Source organism: Leuresthes tenuis, unplaced genomic scaffold, assembly GCF_036924035.1.
Source record: "Leuresthes tenuis unplaced genomic scaffold, fLeuTen1.0.hap1 SCAF_14, whole genome shotgun sequence".
Lineage (NCBI taxonomy): Eukaryota > Metazoa > Chordata > Actinopteri > Atheriniformes > Atherinopsidae > Leuresthes > Leuresthes tenuis.
This window is the reverse complement of record NW_027325368.1, coordinates 2,603,458-2,617,971: the sequence shown is the minus strand read 5'-3', so window position 1 is coordinate 2,617,971 and position 14,514 is coordinate 2,603,458. Positions and strand designations below refer to the sequence as shown.

The window sequence follows — 14,514 nt, the reverse complement described above, 5'->3', positions numbered from 1 at the left end:
GTGACCAACAGGCTCTGAATGAGCTCCTTTTTGCACCTGAGTGGAGGTGAATTTCAGGCCTGACTCAGCTTGTTGCCACTGTAAACACCTGCTGCCTCCAACCGTGCACGCTCACGCCTGCACGTGCACGCTCACGTGCGTGTGCTTTCCTCGCCCTCAGTCCAGGGGGAGTCCTTAGGCGTTTCCCCTCGGCTCAGGTGTGTATTGAACTGTGTTTTCATGGAGGTGTGTTTGGTTTTAAAGCTCTTTACAGACAGGATGAGGCGTTTCAGGCTGTGGGAGCTTCTTTGGGCAGGTTGGATATCTAAAAGTAAATCTGGATCTCAGGTTATGGGTCAGCAGGGAAACCAGTAAAGACCCAAATCGGAGTTCTGACATGTTCTGGAGAGGTTCTGGCAGATGAGATCCAGCAGTATTTGCTTTCTTCTGCAGATTTTCTCGTCTCCATCAGAACGTTTCCTGCTGTGAGCAGCAGCTGCAGAGAAAGTCTGAACTGAACTGTTCTCCTGAACATCTTCTGCCTTTTAGTTTGGACTCAGAGGGGGAGAAAGGCTCCACGGAAACCTCCTTCTCTCCACATCTTCCCCTCTTTCTCCCTGAAAGCGCTTCATGCTTGCAGACCTCTGCTGGTGCAGGGTGGAGCTGTAAAATCGGCCCTTTTTAGGAGCTGGACAGATGCAGCACCACCCCCCCCTCTCAGCCACTTTCCTGTCATCTTATTTGATTCTTTCTTCTTCTTCTTCTTCTCTGTTCTCATTGTTGTTTCTTCTTCTTCTTCTCTGTTCTTATTGTTGTTTCTTCTTCTTCTTCTCTGTTCTTATTGTTTCTTCTTCTTCTTCTCTGTTCTCATTGTTGTTGTTTCTTCTTCTTCTCTGTTCTCATTGTTGTTGTTTCTTCTTCTTCTCTGTTCTCATTGTTGTTTCTTCTTCTTCTTCTCTGTTCTCATTGTTGTTTCTTCTTCTTCTCTGTTCTCATTGTTGTTGCTTCTTCTTCACCCTGGTCACACTTTCCTTATATTTCTGTGTCTTTCTCTCTTTCCTCTGCCCCCCCCCCCCCTCACCCTTTTCTTCTCTCTTTGTCCTACTTGTTTGCTTCCAGCTCTTTTGTCCACCGGCTCGCACTGTATATGGTCATGAAGGCTCAGCTTGCTGTGCAAACTGCCTCCGCACACATTCTTCCGCCACAGGACGGAGATTTAGCTGCGACTGTGTGCAGACTCGGGCTTTTGGACACCTGAGCGTTATGTGTCAGTCGTGCATCTTCTTCCTGGCTTCAGTCTGTCCACCAGCTGTTGGACCTGGAAGTCTGGGAAAGGTTGACTTTGATTTAGATTCCCAACAGAATAGAAGATTAAAGCAGATTAAAAGCAGAGGTTTTGACAAACTTTTCTTTCTCCGTAGAGAAGACAAGAAAATTAATAAAATTTTCTCCTGCATAGTTTCTAATAGTTTGCATAATGTTGTAATTAAAGGGGAACTCCGGTGTTTTTAAACTTTATTTCTGGCATGAAATACGTTCATCTACTCACTGAGAATAGTTTGGTGAAAGTCGGTGTCCTTCAGAAGATATTTAGATAACTGGAGATCCATATAACGGAGAGAACGGGGCTTAGAGGATGCAGCCTCTAAATAAGGCATTATCTGTCTTTATTTCACCAATACTTTAAGGAGAATGAATGAATGAACGTGTGCTATAGCTCTGTTAGCTCATAGCTGCTGTTATGTGGCTACTTGCAGCTATAGGAGAGCTAACGGAGGGATTTCTACACAGGCACTCTACTGGGACCACTTCATCCACACGCCCCCCTGCAGCACAGTTTATTCACTCCGTGCTCTGTGACAGTCGGCTAACTTCACACAGAGTTTGCTGCTGATAGTTTTGTGCAACATGGCAGGATATTTATCAGATTTTGACGATGTGAACGAAGACTTTGAGTAAGATGGACGTTCTTACCGGAGTGATTGAGCTGTGCACAGAAAACACATTTAACATCAACTGCAGTGAGACAGAAACTGTCATTAATGTCATTCAAGTTTCACAATAACTGTTGTGTTGTTGCCAGTTTGGTGACAAATGTACCCTTTTACAATCATAAGGGTTTAGTGTTTGGAGGAGAAGATTCTGATCTTATAATATACTGTTTTTATTCACTAAATGAAGTGGATGAAGTGGTCCCAGTAGAGTGCCTGTGTAGAAATCCCTCCGTTAGCTCTCCTATAGCTGCAAGTAGCCACATAACAGCAGCTATGAGCTAACAGAGCTATAGCACACGTTCATTCATTCATTCTTCTTAAAGTATTGGTGAAATAAAGACAGATAATGCCTTATTTAGAGGCTGCATCCTCTAAGCCCCGTTCACTCCGTTATATGGATCTCCAGTTATCTAAATATCTTCTGAAGGACGCCGACTTTCACCAAACTGTTCTCGGTGAGCAGATGAACGTATTTCATGCCAGAAATAAGGTTTAAAAACACCGGAGTTCCCCTTTAACTGGCTAATCAGTTGCTGTTGTGACCTTCGTAGCACCCACTCTGTTCTGTAAGGGGAGACATTCATGTCTCCACCCGCTGAAGCTGCCTTCAGGGTCTGTGGGAGAAGCCTCCAACATGTATTCGCCCGACTGTCAATGATTCATGAGCAGCTAATGCTAAAGCTACGCAGCTGTCAGCTGGTGGCTGCATCTGTATTTCAAAGGCCCTCCACTCGGGGACAAAGGTGCACCGTCCATGCTGCTGAGGATCTGATTCGTGGTCCGTTACCGTGACAATAAGCTCTCTTATCAGCTGTTTGGCAGAAAATACACAATGCTGTCATTTAGCAGCAATCAGAAACTGTCAGTAAGTTCCAATAATCTGAATGATTTTAGCTGTTCAATGCTTAGATTTCCTTTAAATGACCCGAGGCACTGACTGTGGGGGGTTTACGGCAGTTTGGGGAGTTTTGGCTTGCAGCACTTTGACATGAAGCACCATTTGTTTGTGTTTACGGGAACTGGAAACCTCTTTGTTGTTCCACCCAGAGCTGGCTGCATCCATCTCTGTTTCATTTACTGAGAGACAGACGCTGGACGGGGGGAAAGAGTCAGTTAGCGTGTCTATAAAAAGATCCGCATCCCTCCATCCCAGCGACTGTGTCCCGCCTCCCAAAGAGGAGGCGGCTTCTCTGTTTGCAGCTTCTTACAGTTCATGGCCCCAAAGTCAGGGAGAGAGCTGCAGTTATTGAGCTGGTCGAACCTCCAGGTTAGAATAACTGAGGAATTATTACAAAAATGAAGGAGTTTTTCACAGAAATGATCATTTGTTGTAAAAAAAAGAAGGAAAAAAAGTCCTTTATGAACAATTCATCAGTTTTGTGTTTGCTAAAAAGTGCCGAAACCTGCTGCTGCTTCTCTGCTGAGGTTTTATTGATCTCTTTCATATCTGTGAACATCTCGTTATTGTATTCAAACATTTACTAAAAGAAGAAGAAGAAGAAGAACTGTCCTTTGATCTGTTACACAGGCGGTGATTTTTAGTGGCAGCACAGCTGAATTATATTGATTTATAACCTGTGAAAGTGTCCCTGATGGTTAATTAATGCAGCACAAACTTTCATTTTCATTCATTGTGTTGGATGTGATGACATCTAGTGACACAACGTGATTATTTTAAGGTGTTTAAAACAAAATATTTCTGCCGCTCAGTCACCATGACTGATGCATGCTTTCTTTTGTCACCTTTAATGATGAGTTTTAGTTAGTTTTAACATTTTAAACTTTTTTCCCCTCCTTTTGTCACCTGTAATGATGAGTTTTACTGAGTTTTAACAGTTTAAATGTGTTTTTTTCCTCCTTTTGTCACCTGTAATGATGGGTTTTGGGCAGTTTTAACAGTTTAAATGTTTCTTTTCCTCCTTTTCTCACCTGTAATGATGGGTTTTGGGCAGTTTTAACAGTTTAAATGTTTCTTTTCCTCCTTTTTTTCACCTTTAATGATGAGTTTTAGTTAGTTTTAACAGTTTAAATGTTTCTTTCCTCCTTTTTTTCACCTTTAATGATGAGTTTTAGTTAGTTTTAACAGTTTAAATGTTTCTTTCCTCCTTTTTTTCACCTTTAATGATGAGTTTTACTCAGTTTTAACAGTTTAAATGTTTCTTTTCCTCCTTTTGTCACCTTTAATGATTAGTTTTAGTTAGTTTTAACAGTTTAAATGTTTTTTTCCTCCTTTTGTCACCTGTAATGATGAGTTTTACTGAGTTTTAACAGTTTAAATGTTTTTTTTCCTCCTTTTGTCACCTCTAATTATGAGTTTTAGTGAGTTTTAACAGTTTAAATGTTTTTTTCCTCCTTTTCTCACCTGTAATGATGACTTTTGGGCAGTTTTAACAGTTTAAATGTTTCTTTTCCTCCTTGAAGAGGCACATTAAGCTGTATTAACCCCTGCCTACGCTGTCATAGGGACGGTGGTGTACATGTGGGCAGTTTGGGATTATTTTTGCATCTCAGTCAGCTGCAGTAAAACCTTTTGATAACACATAAAGATGTCCAATGATCTCCAAACTGAAGTATATGTGTGGTTTACACATGAAATGGTGGTATGCAGCTGCCTGTTTTCACTGACTGACATGGAGCTGTTGCAGTATCACACTCTTTCATTGCATCTTTCCTGTTAAAAAGACCCTTTTAAAGCAAGTAGCTGAGCTTATGTGTCGGGTCAACAAGGCAGGACCAAACAAACGAGGTCAGACCTCCCTGCCTTCATCCCATTTGCCTCCCACTGAGTCTCTCTTTATCTTCTCCAGCTGAAGCTTTCACCCGTTTCTGCCTCTTCTCTGCGGGACGTTAGCTCCCCCATCAGAGATGCTAATTATTGCCTCCATGCTACCAAACACACGCGCACACGTGCACGGCGCTGACATCATCGCAGATGCCCGCTGTGAGCCACTCAGTCACATGTTTGTGTGTTTAAGAAGGATTTGTCAAGTCATCCATGCAAACACATCCTCCGCAGGTTTAGCGTCGCTCTGTTCGAGTCAGGCAGCAGCTTCACTCTCATTTCCTCTGGTGAACCTTCACTAAGTCATCCGACAGTCGGAGAAATATGAGTTACAGAGAGCAGCTTGGTTCATTCAGGCTTTCTGCTTTATGAGGAAGCATTTTTTTTGCATTGAACTTGGCTGCTGGGACCCGTTTGTCCAGAACCAAAACCCACTGATAATCGGATGAATAGAAATTATGTTTGGATCACATCGCCACCATTCAACCAAAACTCATCATTACAGGTGAGAAAAGGAGGAAAAAAACACATTTAAACTGTTAAAACTAGCTAAAACTCATCATTACAGGTGACAAAAGGAGGGGAAAAGAAACATTTAAACTGTTAAAATTGCCTAAAACTCATCATTACAAGTGACAAAAGGAGGAAAAAAACATTTAAACTGTTAAAACTAACTAAAACTCATCATTACAGGTGACAAAAGGAGGGGAAAAGAAACATTTAAACTGTTAAAACTAACTAAAACTCATCATTACAGGTGAAAAAATGAGAAAAAAAAACATTTAAACTGTTAAGACTGAGTAAAACTCATCATTAAAGGTGACAAAAGGAGGGGAAAAGAAACATTTAAACTGTTAAAACTAACTAAAACTCATCATTTAAGATGACAAAAGGAGGAAAAATAACATTTAAACTGTTAAAACTAACTAAAACTCATTACAAGTGACAAAAGGAGGAAAAAAAACATTTAAACTGTTAAAACTAACTAAAACTCATCATTTAAGATGAGAAAAGGAGGAAAAAACACATTTAAACTGTTAAAACTAACTAAAACTCATCATTACAGGTGATAAAATGAGAAAAAACACATTTAGACTGTTAAGACTGAGTAAAACTCATCATTAAAGGTGACAAAAGGAGGAAAAAAAACATTTAAACTGTTAAGACTGAGTAAAACTCATCATTAAAGGTGAAAAAAGGAGGAAAAACACATTTAAACTGTTAATCTCTGCTGATGCCACCTTGGTTCTCAGCTGAGATCTTTTTGGTGTTTCATTGGACTGTGAGAGGTGATTCTTCCAGATACCTGTAATGTTTTGGTTCCCTGATATTGGCACGTGCACTCACACGTGCACTCACACGTGCACTCACACGTGCACTCACACGTGCACTCACACGTGCACTCACACGTGCATGCGACCCAGCTGCACCGTCTGGTCGTGGCTGACGGATGAAAATGACTCGAAACAATAAACACAAAGAAGTGGGAGAAAAATCTCTTTGACTCTTTGACTCTTTGACTGTTTTTTTTTTGCAATAATCTGAAATGAATCTTGAAGCAAAGCTTCAAGCAAACAGTTGTTTGATGGGAAGTAAACGCCTCTCTCTTTCTCTGGCAGGTGATATCACACAGAAGGGCTATGAGAAGAAGCGGTCCAAGCTGATTGGAGCCTACTTCCCTCAAGCACCAGGTAAACCTTCTCCTTTCTCACGCTGCAGCTTGATGAGTCCAGGAAGCTTTTCGGGTGGCGAGTTCACGGCTTTTAGCTCGTTTTATTTCCCAGAAATCATTGTGAACGCGTCTTAGAGGAAAAAGTTGCCAACAAACAACGGTTCAACACACGGTCTGTCGTAAAGGAGCAGTTTAACTTCCCGGATTGAGCAGAAATCCCACCTCTAACTGGCGTGTGAACGTATCAGCATCGTGCTAATTAAGGGAAACCACTGGGATTCTTTGTGATTTAGCAGTTATTTCACATCTGGCCCTGTTAGCTGCCGGCTGGGGCAGCAGGGCTGAAAGGGTTTCTCTTATTGTAGCACAGAGGAATGACCCGATCAGCTGGAGTGCGTGTTTTCCTGCTCTTTAATCGGACTCGTCTCTTCTCTACATGTCGGGAAATGTTTAAACTAGTCAAGTAGACGTTTAAAACTTCATGGCTTCAGTTACTGAGCCGTTGACTCCTGCTGTGCACCGTTGGGCTACGTTTGTTTAGCATGGCTGCCATGCGTGTCCTTCACAAGCTGCAATATGAAGGTGGGCAGTAGGGGGCAATCTGGGGCCGGATGTGGAGAAAAGCTGCATTTATTCATCTCTGTACGATGAATCTTTGTCACTGCATACTGAGGAATGTGTTTGTGGAAACATCTGGAGGGAGATCTGTGCCATTTTAATGATGTTGATGCAGGGAGAAGACGTCCTGCCTGTCCTGAGGCTTCTGGTCTGCCCCCTAGTGGAATCCTCCGGTAGCACAGGCAACAATTAGCAAGCTGTGTGATTTTAAAACAGCAAGTATGTCACTGGGGATAACTTCCGGGTTGGATTTCTGTCAAAAGGACACTTGAGAGGGAGAGTTGGGTTTGACAAGTCATCCCAAGGAAAGTATTTTTGGGCATGTGTCACAGATCAATGAGTGTTTGTGTGTCTGTGGGTGATCTAAAAGTCCATTTAGCTGTGAGGCTGTGGCTCTGCTGAAGCTATTACAGGACTGTGCTGGTGTGTGTGTGTGTGTGAGCGTGCATGTGAGCGTGCATGTGAGTGTGTGTGTGTGTGAGCGTGCATGTGAGCGTGCATGTGAGTGTTTTCTTTGGGAGGGGGAGTTTCAGGAAGTGCATTATGGGAAGGAATGAAGGGTGTAGGATGGAGAAAATGTTTGGTATTCACATCCAAGCCCAGTTGGGGGTTGTCCCCATTTTATTTGGTGGGGGGGGCACATTTCTCTCCTCTCAGACACAAGTTTCCATCACTTTTAGAGAACATTACACTGCCTTGCATCAGCATCCTGGAAACTTACCTGATCAGTTGCCACACTTTGCTCATCTTCTTCATCAGAACTGAGGATTTACATTTCCAGACCACACTTTTTGTCCCGGAAACGCATCCGAGTCTCACACAATAACATCCTCAAAGAGCGAAACTATCCCTGAGCATCATCCATCAGTACTGTGACACACACTTAGCAACCCAACGCACTCTTCATCCCTCCCAGAAACACACATCTATTCACACCAATGTCTCTTTGCCAGTGTGTGATGTAGCTCAGAGCTTCAGCCTGCCAGTGTTTTTTTCCTCCTTTTGTCACCTTTAATGATGAGTTTTAGTTAGTTTTAACAGTTTAAATGTTTTTTTCCTCCTTTTGTCACCTTTAATGATGAGTTTTAGTGAGTTTTAACAGTTTAAATGTTCTTTTTTCCTCCTTTTTTCACCTGTAATGATGCGTTTTAGTGAGTTTTAACAGTTTAAATGTTTTTTTCCTCTTTTTGTCACCTGTAATGATGAGTTTTAGTTAGTTTTAACAGTTTAAATGTTTTTTTCCTCCTTTTGTCACCTTTAATGACGAGTTTTAGTTAGTTTTAACAGTTTAAATGTGTTTTTTCCTCCTTTTGTCACCTGTAATGATGACTTTTAGTTAGTTTTAACAGTTTAAATGTGTTTCTTTCCTCCTTTTGTCACCTGTAATGATGAGTTTTAGTGAGTTTTAACAGTTTAAATGTTTTTTCCTCCTTTTGTCACCTGTAATGATGAGTTTTAGTTAGTTTTAACAGTTTAAATGTTTTTTTCCTCCTTTTGTCACCTGTAATGATGAGTTTTAGTTAGTTTTAACAGTTTAAAAGTTTTTTCCCTCCTTTTGTCACCTGTAATGATGAATTTTAGTTAGTTTTAACAGTTTAAATGTTATTTTTCCTCCTTGAAGAGGTACATTAAGCTGTCTTCTCTATTCTCTAATCACTGGATCGCTTATATGAATAAAAGTGAGTTTAAATGTGCCCCCAAAGCATGAGTATGTGGCCTTTTCAAAGCCTCCTTTGGTTCGGATGACATGTCTACATAGACTGGGGTGACAGTGGCCATCCTGACCCCTCAGGTCCTGTTCACCTTATACCTAAAGATGTTTTTCATCCTGTTTCCTTGATGAAATTACAGCCGTAACCGTTTCCTTGTTGTCGTGATGTTGACTGACTGGTTTTGGGCAGCCTTCAGATAAGATCGTCTCCTCTGATGCGAGTGTCCTGCTCCTCTCACAGTCCAACAAACTGGACCGGTTTTACAGCTGGACCAGATGGCTGCAGACACACTTTCCCATTTTGCATCACATAACAGCTCCACTCTCACTGATGCTTCAGGGCTCCTTTCAGAGAATAGACCAACCACTTCCCTGCTTCTCCATAACCAGGGAATATGGTTGATTTATCCCCACTGGATTACAGAGTGTTCCTACTTGTGTTTTATGTCCACTGGTCTTCAGACAGTTAATGAAAAGGCATGTCAACCAAGCTGCTACACAGACTCTCAAGGGTAACATTTGCATGAAAAAGCCTTCTGTCTTCCTGTGAAAATGATCGTAACGCTATTAAATGCAGGCGCAGCCAAGTCTTTTACCTACTCCGGCTTTATATGCTGTGACAAGACTATTTAGAGACATGTCCCACAGCCGGAGTTATGTCTGGGTCCTGGAGGAATCATAAGTTTAGACTGGGATCAGGGATGATTTAAGCTTCTGAAACAAGGATATGCTGCAATTCTTCAGAAAAATGAGGAAAACAAGCACTGAACTCACTCGGTTATATGGCAGTAACAGCGTTCTACTGCTTTGGACCTACATTTACAGAGGTTTACCAAAGGTTGTGGTTTCTAAAGCTCTTACTTTAGCTATCATCCAGACCCTAAACTGATGAGCTGTCAAAGTAAATATTTTATTGTTCCTTCAGTTCTCTCAGGGCCCCAAACTGTAAAAATCTGTATTTACAAGGAGTCTGCACAGACTTCCTTAACGTCACTCCTCCTCTTTCTGGAATGAAGAAAAGCCTGAAAACCCCTCCCTCCCTCCCTCCCCTGCCTGCACATTTTTAGATAAAGTCAGGCTCCTTCAGTCATTTCTTATCACTTAAAGGATACCGGCTCTTGACAGAACAAGATGGCAGAAGGGATTCAACTCCAGCGAGAAAGATTCTGCTGCTCGATCTGCTTGGATCTACTTAGCGACCCTGTGACTGTTCCCTGTGGTCACAGCTACTGCATGAAGTGTATCAACAATCACTTGGATACCGAGGATGAATCGGAGATCTACAGCTGCCCTCTTTGTGGGCAGGACTTCATGCCGAGGCCCCTTCTGGTTAAGAATGACATGTTAGCATTTGTAGTGGACGAACTGAAGAAGACTGAAAACCAAGCTGAAGCTCCCGCTGAAGACTGCTTTGCTGGACCTGAAGATGTGGCCTGCGATGTCTGCCCTGAGAAAAAACTGAAAGCCATAGAATCCTGCCTGCAGTGTTTGGCTTCGTATTGTGAGAAACACCTCCAGCCTCACAATGATGTGCCGCCCTTGAGGAAACACAAGTTGGTGGAAGCAGTAGCAGAACTTCAGGAGAGCATCTGCCCACAGCATCAAGAGGTGATGAGGCTGTTCTGTCTTACCGATCAGAGCTGTATCTGTTATCTCTGCTCCGAAGATGACCATAAAGGACACGACCAAGTCTCAGCTGCAGCAGAAAGGTCCGCCAGGCAGAAGGAGCTCGAGGGCGTTCGGCAAAGAATCCAGCAGAGGATCCAGGAGAAAGAGGAAGATGTGAGGTCTTTTCAACAGGAAGAAGATGCTGTTGGTAATTCTGCTGAGAAAGTACTGAGTAACACTGAGAGGATCTTCACCCAACTCATTAACACAGCTGGGAAAAAACTGTCTGAGATGAGGGAAAAGATTCAGTGTCGGCAGAAAACTGAAGTGGGTCGGTTCAGAAAGATTCGTGAAAAGGTGGAGCAGGAGATGGCAGAGTTCAAGAGAAGAGATGCAGAGCTGGAGAAGCTGTCGCATACAGCGGGCCACGCGCTTTTTCTATTAAATTACGCCTCCGTGTCTCGTCTCGGTGACTCTAAAGACCGACCCAGTATCAAGCTCCGCCGTCTACGGCACTTTGAGAAGGTTAATATGTCTGTGTCAGAAGCAGGAGACAAACTACAGGAAGTTCTCGAGGAAGAGTCTGAAAAGATCTTAATGGCAGTAACTGGAGCCACTGGTTTAGCATCAGGTCAAGCACAGCCAAAAACGAGAGCTAGCATTCTGGATGCCAAAGCTGACGACTTTCAGGCGCGACCAGACCAGGTACAGACCACAATCGACTTCGTAGTGTCGAGACTCTTACGTCCTAGAGCTGATGTCTCACAGAGTGAAGATGACATCATAGAGACTAGAGCTGACCATGTACAGAGAGAAACCGACTTTAAACGCACCAAAACTCATCTCATGCAGGCCAGACCTGACCCCTTACAGACCAGACCTGAACCCTTACAGACCGTATCCCACTGTGCATGGTCCAGACCTGACCCCTTACAGACCAGACCTGACCCCTTACAGACCAGACCTGACCCCTTACAGACCAGACCTGACCCCTTACAGACCAGACCTGACCCCTTACAGACCGTATCTGACCCCTTACAGACCGTATCTGACCCCTTACAGACCGTATTCAGCTGTGCACGGTCCAGACCTGACCCCTTACAGACCAGACCTGACCCCTTACAGACCGTATCCCACTGTGCACGGTCCAGACCTGACCCCTTACAGACCAGACCTGACCCCTTACAGACCAGACCTGACCCCTTACAGACCGTATCCCACTGTGCACGGTCCAGACCTGACCCCTTACAGACCAGACCTGACCCCTTACAGACCAGACCTGACCCCTTACAGACCAGACCTGACCCCTTACAGACCGTATCCCACTGTGCACGGTCCAGACCTGACCCCTTACAGACCAGACCTGACCCCTTACAGACCAGACCTGACCCCTTACAGACCAGACCTGACCCCTTACAGACCAGACCTGACCCCTTACAGACCGTATCCAGCTGTGCACGGGCCAGACCTGACCCCTTACAGACCGTATCCCACTGTGCACGGGCCAGACCTGACCCCTTACAGACCGTATCTGACCCCTTACAGACCAGACCTGACCCCTTACAGACCATATCCCACTGTGCACGGGCCAGACCTGACCCCTTACAGACCAGACCTGACCCCTTACAGACCGTATCCAGCTGTGCACGGGCCAGACCTGAACCTGACCCCTTACAGACCGTATCCAGCTGTGCACGGGCCAGACCTGACCCCTTACAGACCGTATCTGACCCCTTACAGACCAGACCTGAACCCTTACAGACCAGACCTGACCCCTTACAGACCGTATCCCACTGTGCACGGGCCAGACCTGACCCCTTACAGACCAGACCTGACCCCTTACAGACCGTATCCGACTGTGCACGGTCCAGACCTGACCCCTTACAGACCAGACCTGACCCCTTACAGACCAGACCTGACCCCTTACAGACCGTATCAGACTGTTCACGGTCCAGACCTGACCCCTTACAGACCAGACCTGACCCCTTACAGACCAGACCTGACCCCTTACAGACCAGACCTGAACCCTTACAGACCAGACCTGACCCCTTACAGACCAGACCTGACCCCTTACAGACCAGACCTGACCCCTTACAGACCAGACCTGACCCCTTACATATCAAACCTGACTCCAGAGGTGACCTGGTACTGCCCAGACCTGACCTATTGCAGACCACACTTGATGCTGCACTGACCAGAGCTAAAAGCTTCAGGAGCAAAGCCGACATTTCAAAGACTCGAGCTCAGTTCTTGGAGCACGCCTGCCAAATCACTCTGGATCCAGACACTGCGAACCCACATCTGTTCCTGTCTGAGGACAACAGGAAAGTCGTCTTTGTGAGAGAAGAACAGGAGTATTCAACCCACCCAGAAAGGTTTGCTTACTCCTGGCAGGTCCTGAGCAGAGAGAGTCTGACCGGTTGTTGCTACCTGGAGGTGGAGAGGAGCGGGAGAGGAGTTCTGGTGGCAGTCGCATACAAAGACATCAGCAGAACCGGGACCTTCAGCGAATGCATGTTTGGACACAACAACAAGTCTTGGGCTCTAGATTGTTACCAAAACAGCAATGAATTCAGGCACAACAACATCAAAACTGCCATCCTGGGCACGTCGTCCCCCAGAGTCGGAGTGTACCTGGACCACAGAGCAGGTGTTCTGTCCTTCTACAGCGTCTCTGGAACCATGACTCTCCTCCACAGAGTCCAGACCACATTCACTCAGCCGCTCTATGCTGGACTCTGGCTGTCAGATGGAGCTGCTGCTGAGGTTTGCAAGCTCAAGTGAGCACATGTTTTCAAACCGAGGAGCATGAACCCGTCGGAGGGCGACGTGATAATGTGACGAGAACTGAAACGTTGTAGAAAGCAGGAAGAGACTGAAAAGTGTTGCTGGAGCTCTCATCACTCGCATTGTGTGATATTTTATGAATGAACCCTTCCTTCACACCTCTGTCTCTGGTTTTAGGATTTCTGATTAAGTTTCTCTCATTTCTTAAAGGGAAGAATCTAGTTTGGGATTGTTACATATTTGGGAAATTACTTACTTGTTGATGCATTTTTTTGTGCTGTGTCATGATTAAAAGACTGAAATTCATCAGTTTAATCATTTATTTTTCTCATCTTTGTGTATTTAACAATGTTTTTTTTATTCTGAATATAAAATACTGACATAAGTTTCAGAAAAATTCGCATCCAAAGCGAATATAGTCGTGTAGTCGGTGTGCTGTTGCTGTCTGCTCTGTCTCCAGAAGCGTTTCCATAGTTACTGATTGGTGCATTGCTCTTAGATGACTTTAATTGATGACTTTAATCGAGGGAACACGCCTAAGTCACTGTTCTAAACCATCTAAATGAGGTTAGTTAGTGTGAGGAAGTGCTAACCTTCTCACTTCTCACCATCTAAACCATCTAAACGCTCCGGCTGCATTGAAAAGCGTTCAGAACGACAGGTGGAACCAGTCATGGAGTTGGTGAATGTCAACTTGGACTAAAGGCCGATGACGTCCAGTTATCCTTGCAACCTGTCAAAGAATCAGTGGGCCGCGTACATGTTTAGCAGACGCTTTTAACCAAAGCGACTTACAGGTGGGCAGGTAGGGTAAGGGGGCCTTGCCTAAGGACCCCTACTGGAGGTAATACCTTTCATGCAGGGGATTTGAACCCAGGTAACCCACATGGAAGGTGGCAATCTTGACTTTATGGGATGTTGCAGGAACACCACGTTTCTACTCGCACTGAAACTTTTCCCACATATTTTGCAGGAATTTGGCTTCTTGGTCGGAGGATGTTTATTAACAAAATAAATTAAGCTGAAATATGAATTCAAATTCAAAGTACATACCTTTAAGTCAGGTGTTTCGTCTGCAGAACCGGCTGTTTACTCCACCTCAGACCAAACAGACTGGCGTAATGCACCAGCCTTGAAAGACCGCGGTGGCGTCTGGGTCCCTGCATGTTTTCCATGTTTCCCCCCTCCACCACACCTGATTCAAATGAATGGCTCCTTATCAGGCCACTGCAGAGCTTGATGAGGAGCTGATCATTTGAATCAGGTGTGGTGGAGGAGGGAAACATCTAAAACATGCAGGGCAGTGGGTCATGAGGACCGGAATTGAGAAACACTGGTGTAGGGTTTGCATGCTGTTCTGGTG

The 14,514-nt window shown here is 44.4% G+C and overlaps 3 protein-coding genes across 6 annotated transcripts in view; all 3 read left to right on the top strand.

Annotated features, from left to right (window-relative positions):
- larp4b (La ribonucleoprotein 4B) overlaps positions 1–14,514 on the top strand; it is a 347,997-nt gene that overhangs the window by 163,303 nt on the left and 170,180 nt on the right. The gene's annotated exons all lie outside the window — the stretch shown is intronic.
- dip2ca (disco-interacting protein 2 homolog Ca) overlaps positions 1–14,514 on the top strand; it is a 237,009-nt gene that overhangs the window by 110,736 nt on the left and 111,759 nt on the right. For all 4 annotated transcript variants that reach the window (XM_072363342.1, XM_072363340.1, XM_072363341.1 and 1 more), the window contains exon 2: positions 6,375–6,446. In XM_072363342.1, the coding sequence (XP_072219443.1) occupies positions 6,375–6,446 (72 nt within the window). The remainder of the gene's footprint in view (positions 1–6,374; positions 6,447–14,514) is intronic.
- LOC140268869 (tripartite motif-containing protein 16-like) lies at positions 9,849–13,157 on the top strand. Its single transcript, XM_072363862.1, has 2 exons — positions 9,849–11,033; positions 12,612–13,157. Exons 1-2 carry the CDS (start codon positions 9,888–9,890, stop codon positions 13,146–13,148), a joined length of 1,683 nt encoding a protein of 560 aa, XP_072219963.1. The 5' UTR covers positions 9,849–9,887; the 3' UTR covers positions 13,149–13,157.

Bases quoted from the DNA above. Each gene is read 5' to 3' on its own strand.
- LOC140268869 (XM_072363862.1), top strand. From the start codon at position 9,888: ATGGCAGAAGGGATTCAACTCCAGCGAGAAAGATTCTGCTGCTCGATC. The intron at 11,034-12,611 runs GCCAAAGCTGAC...ACTCGAGCTCAG, and splicing joins CGAGAGCTAGCATTCTGGAT to TTCTTGGAGCACGCCTGCCA.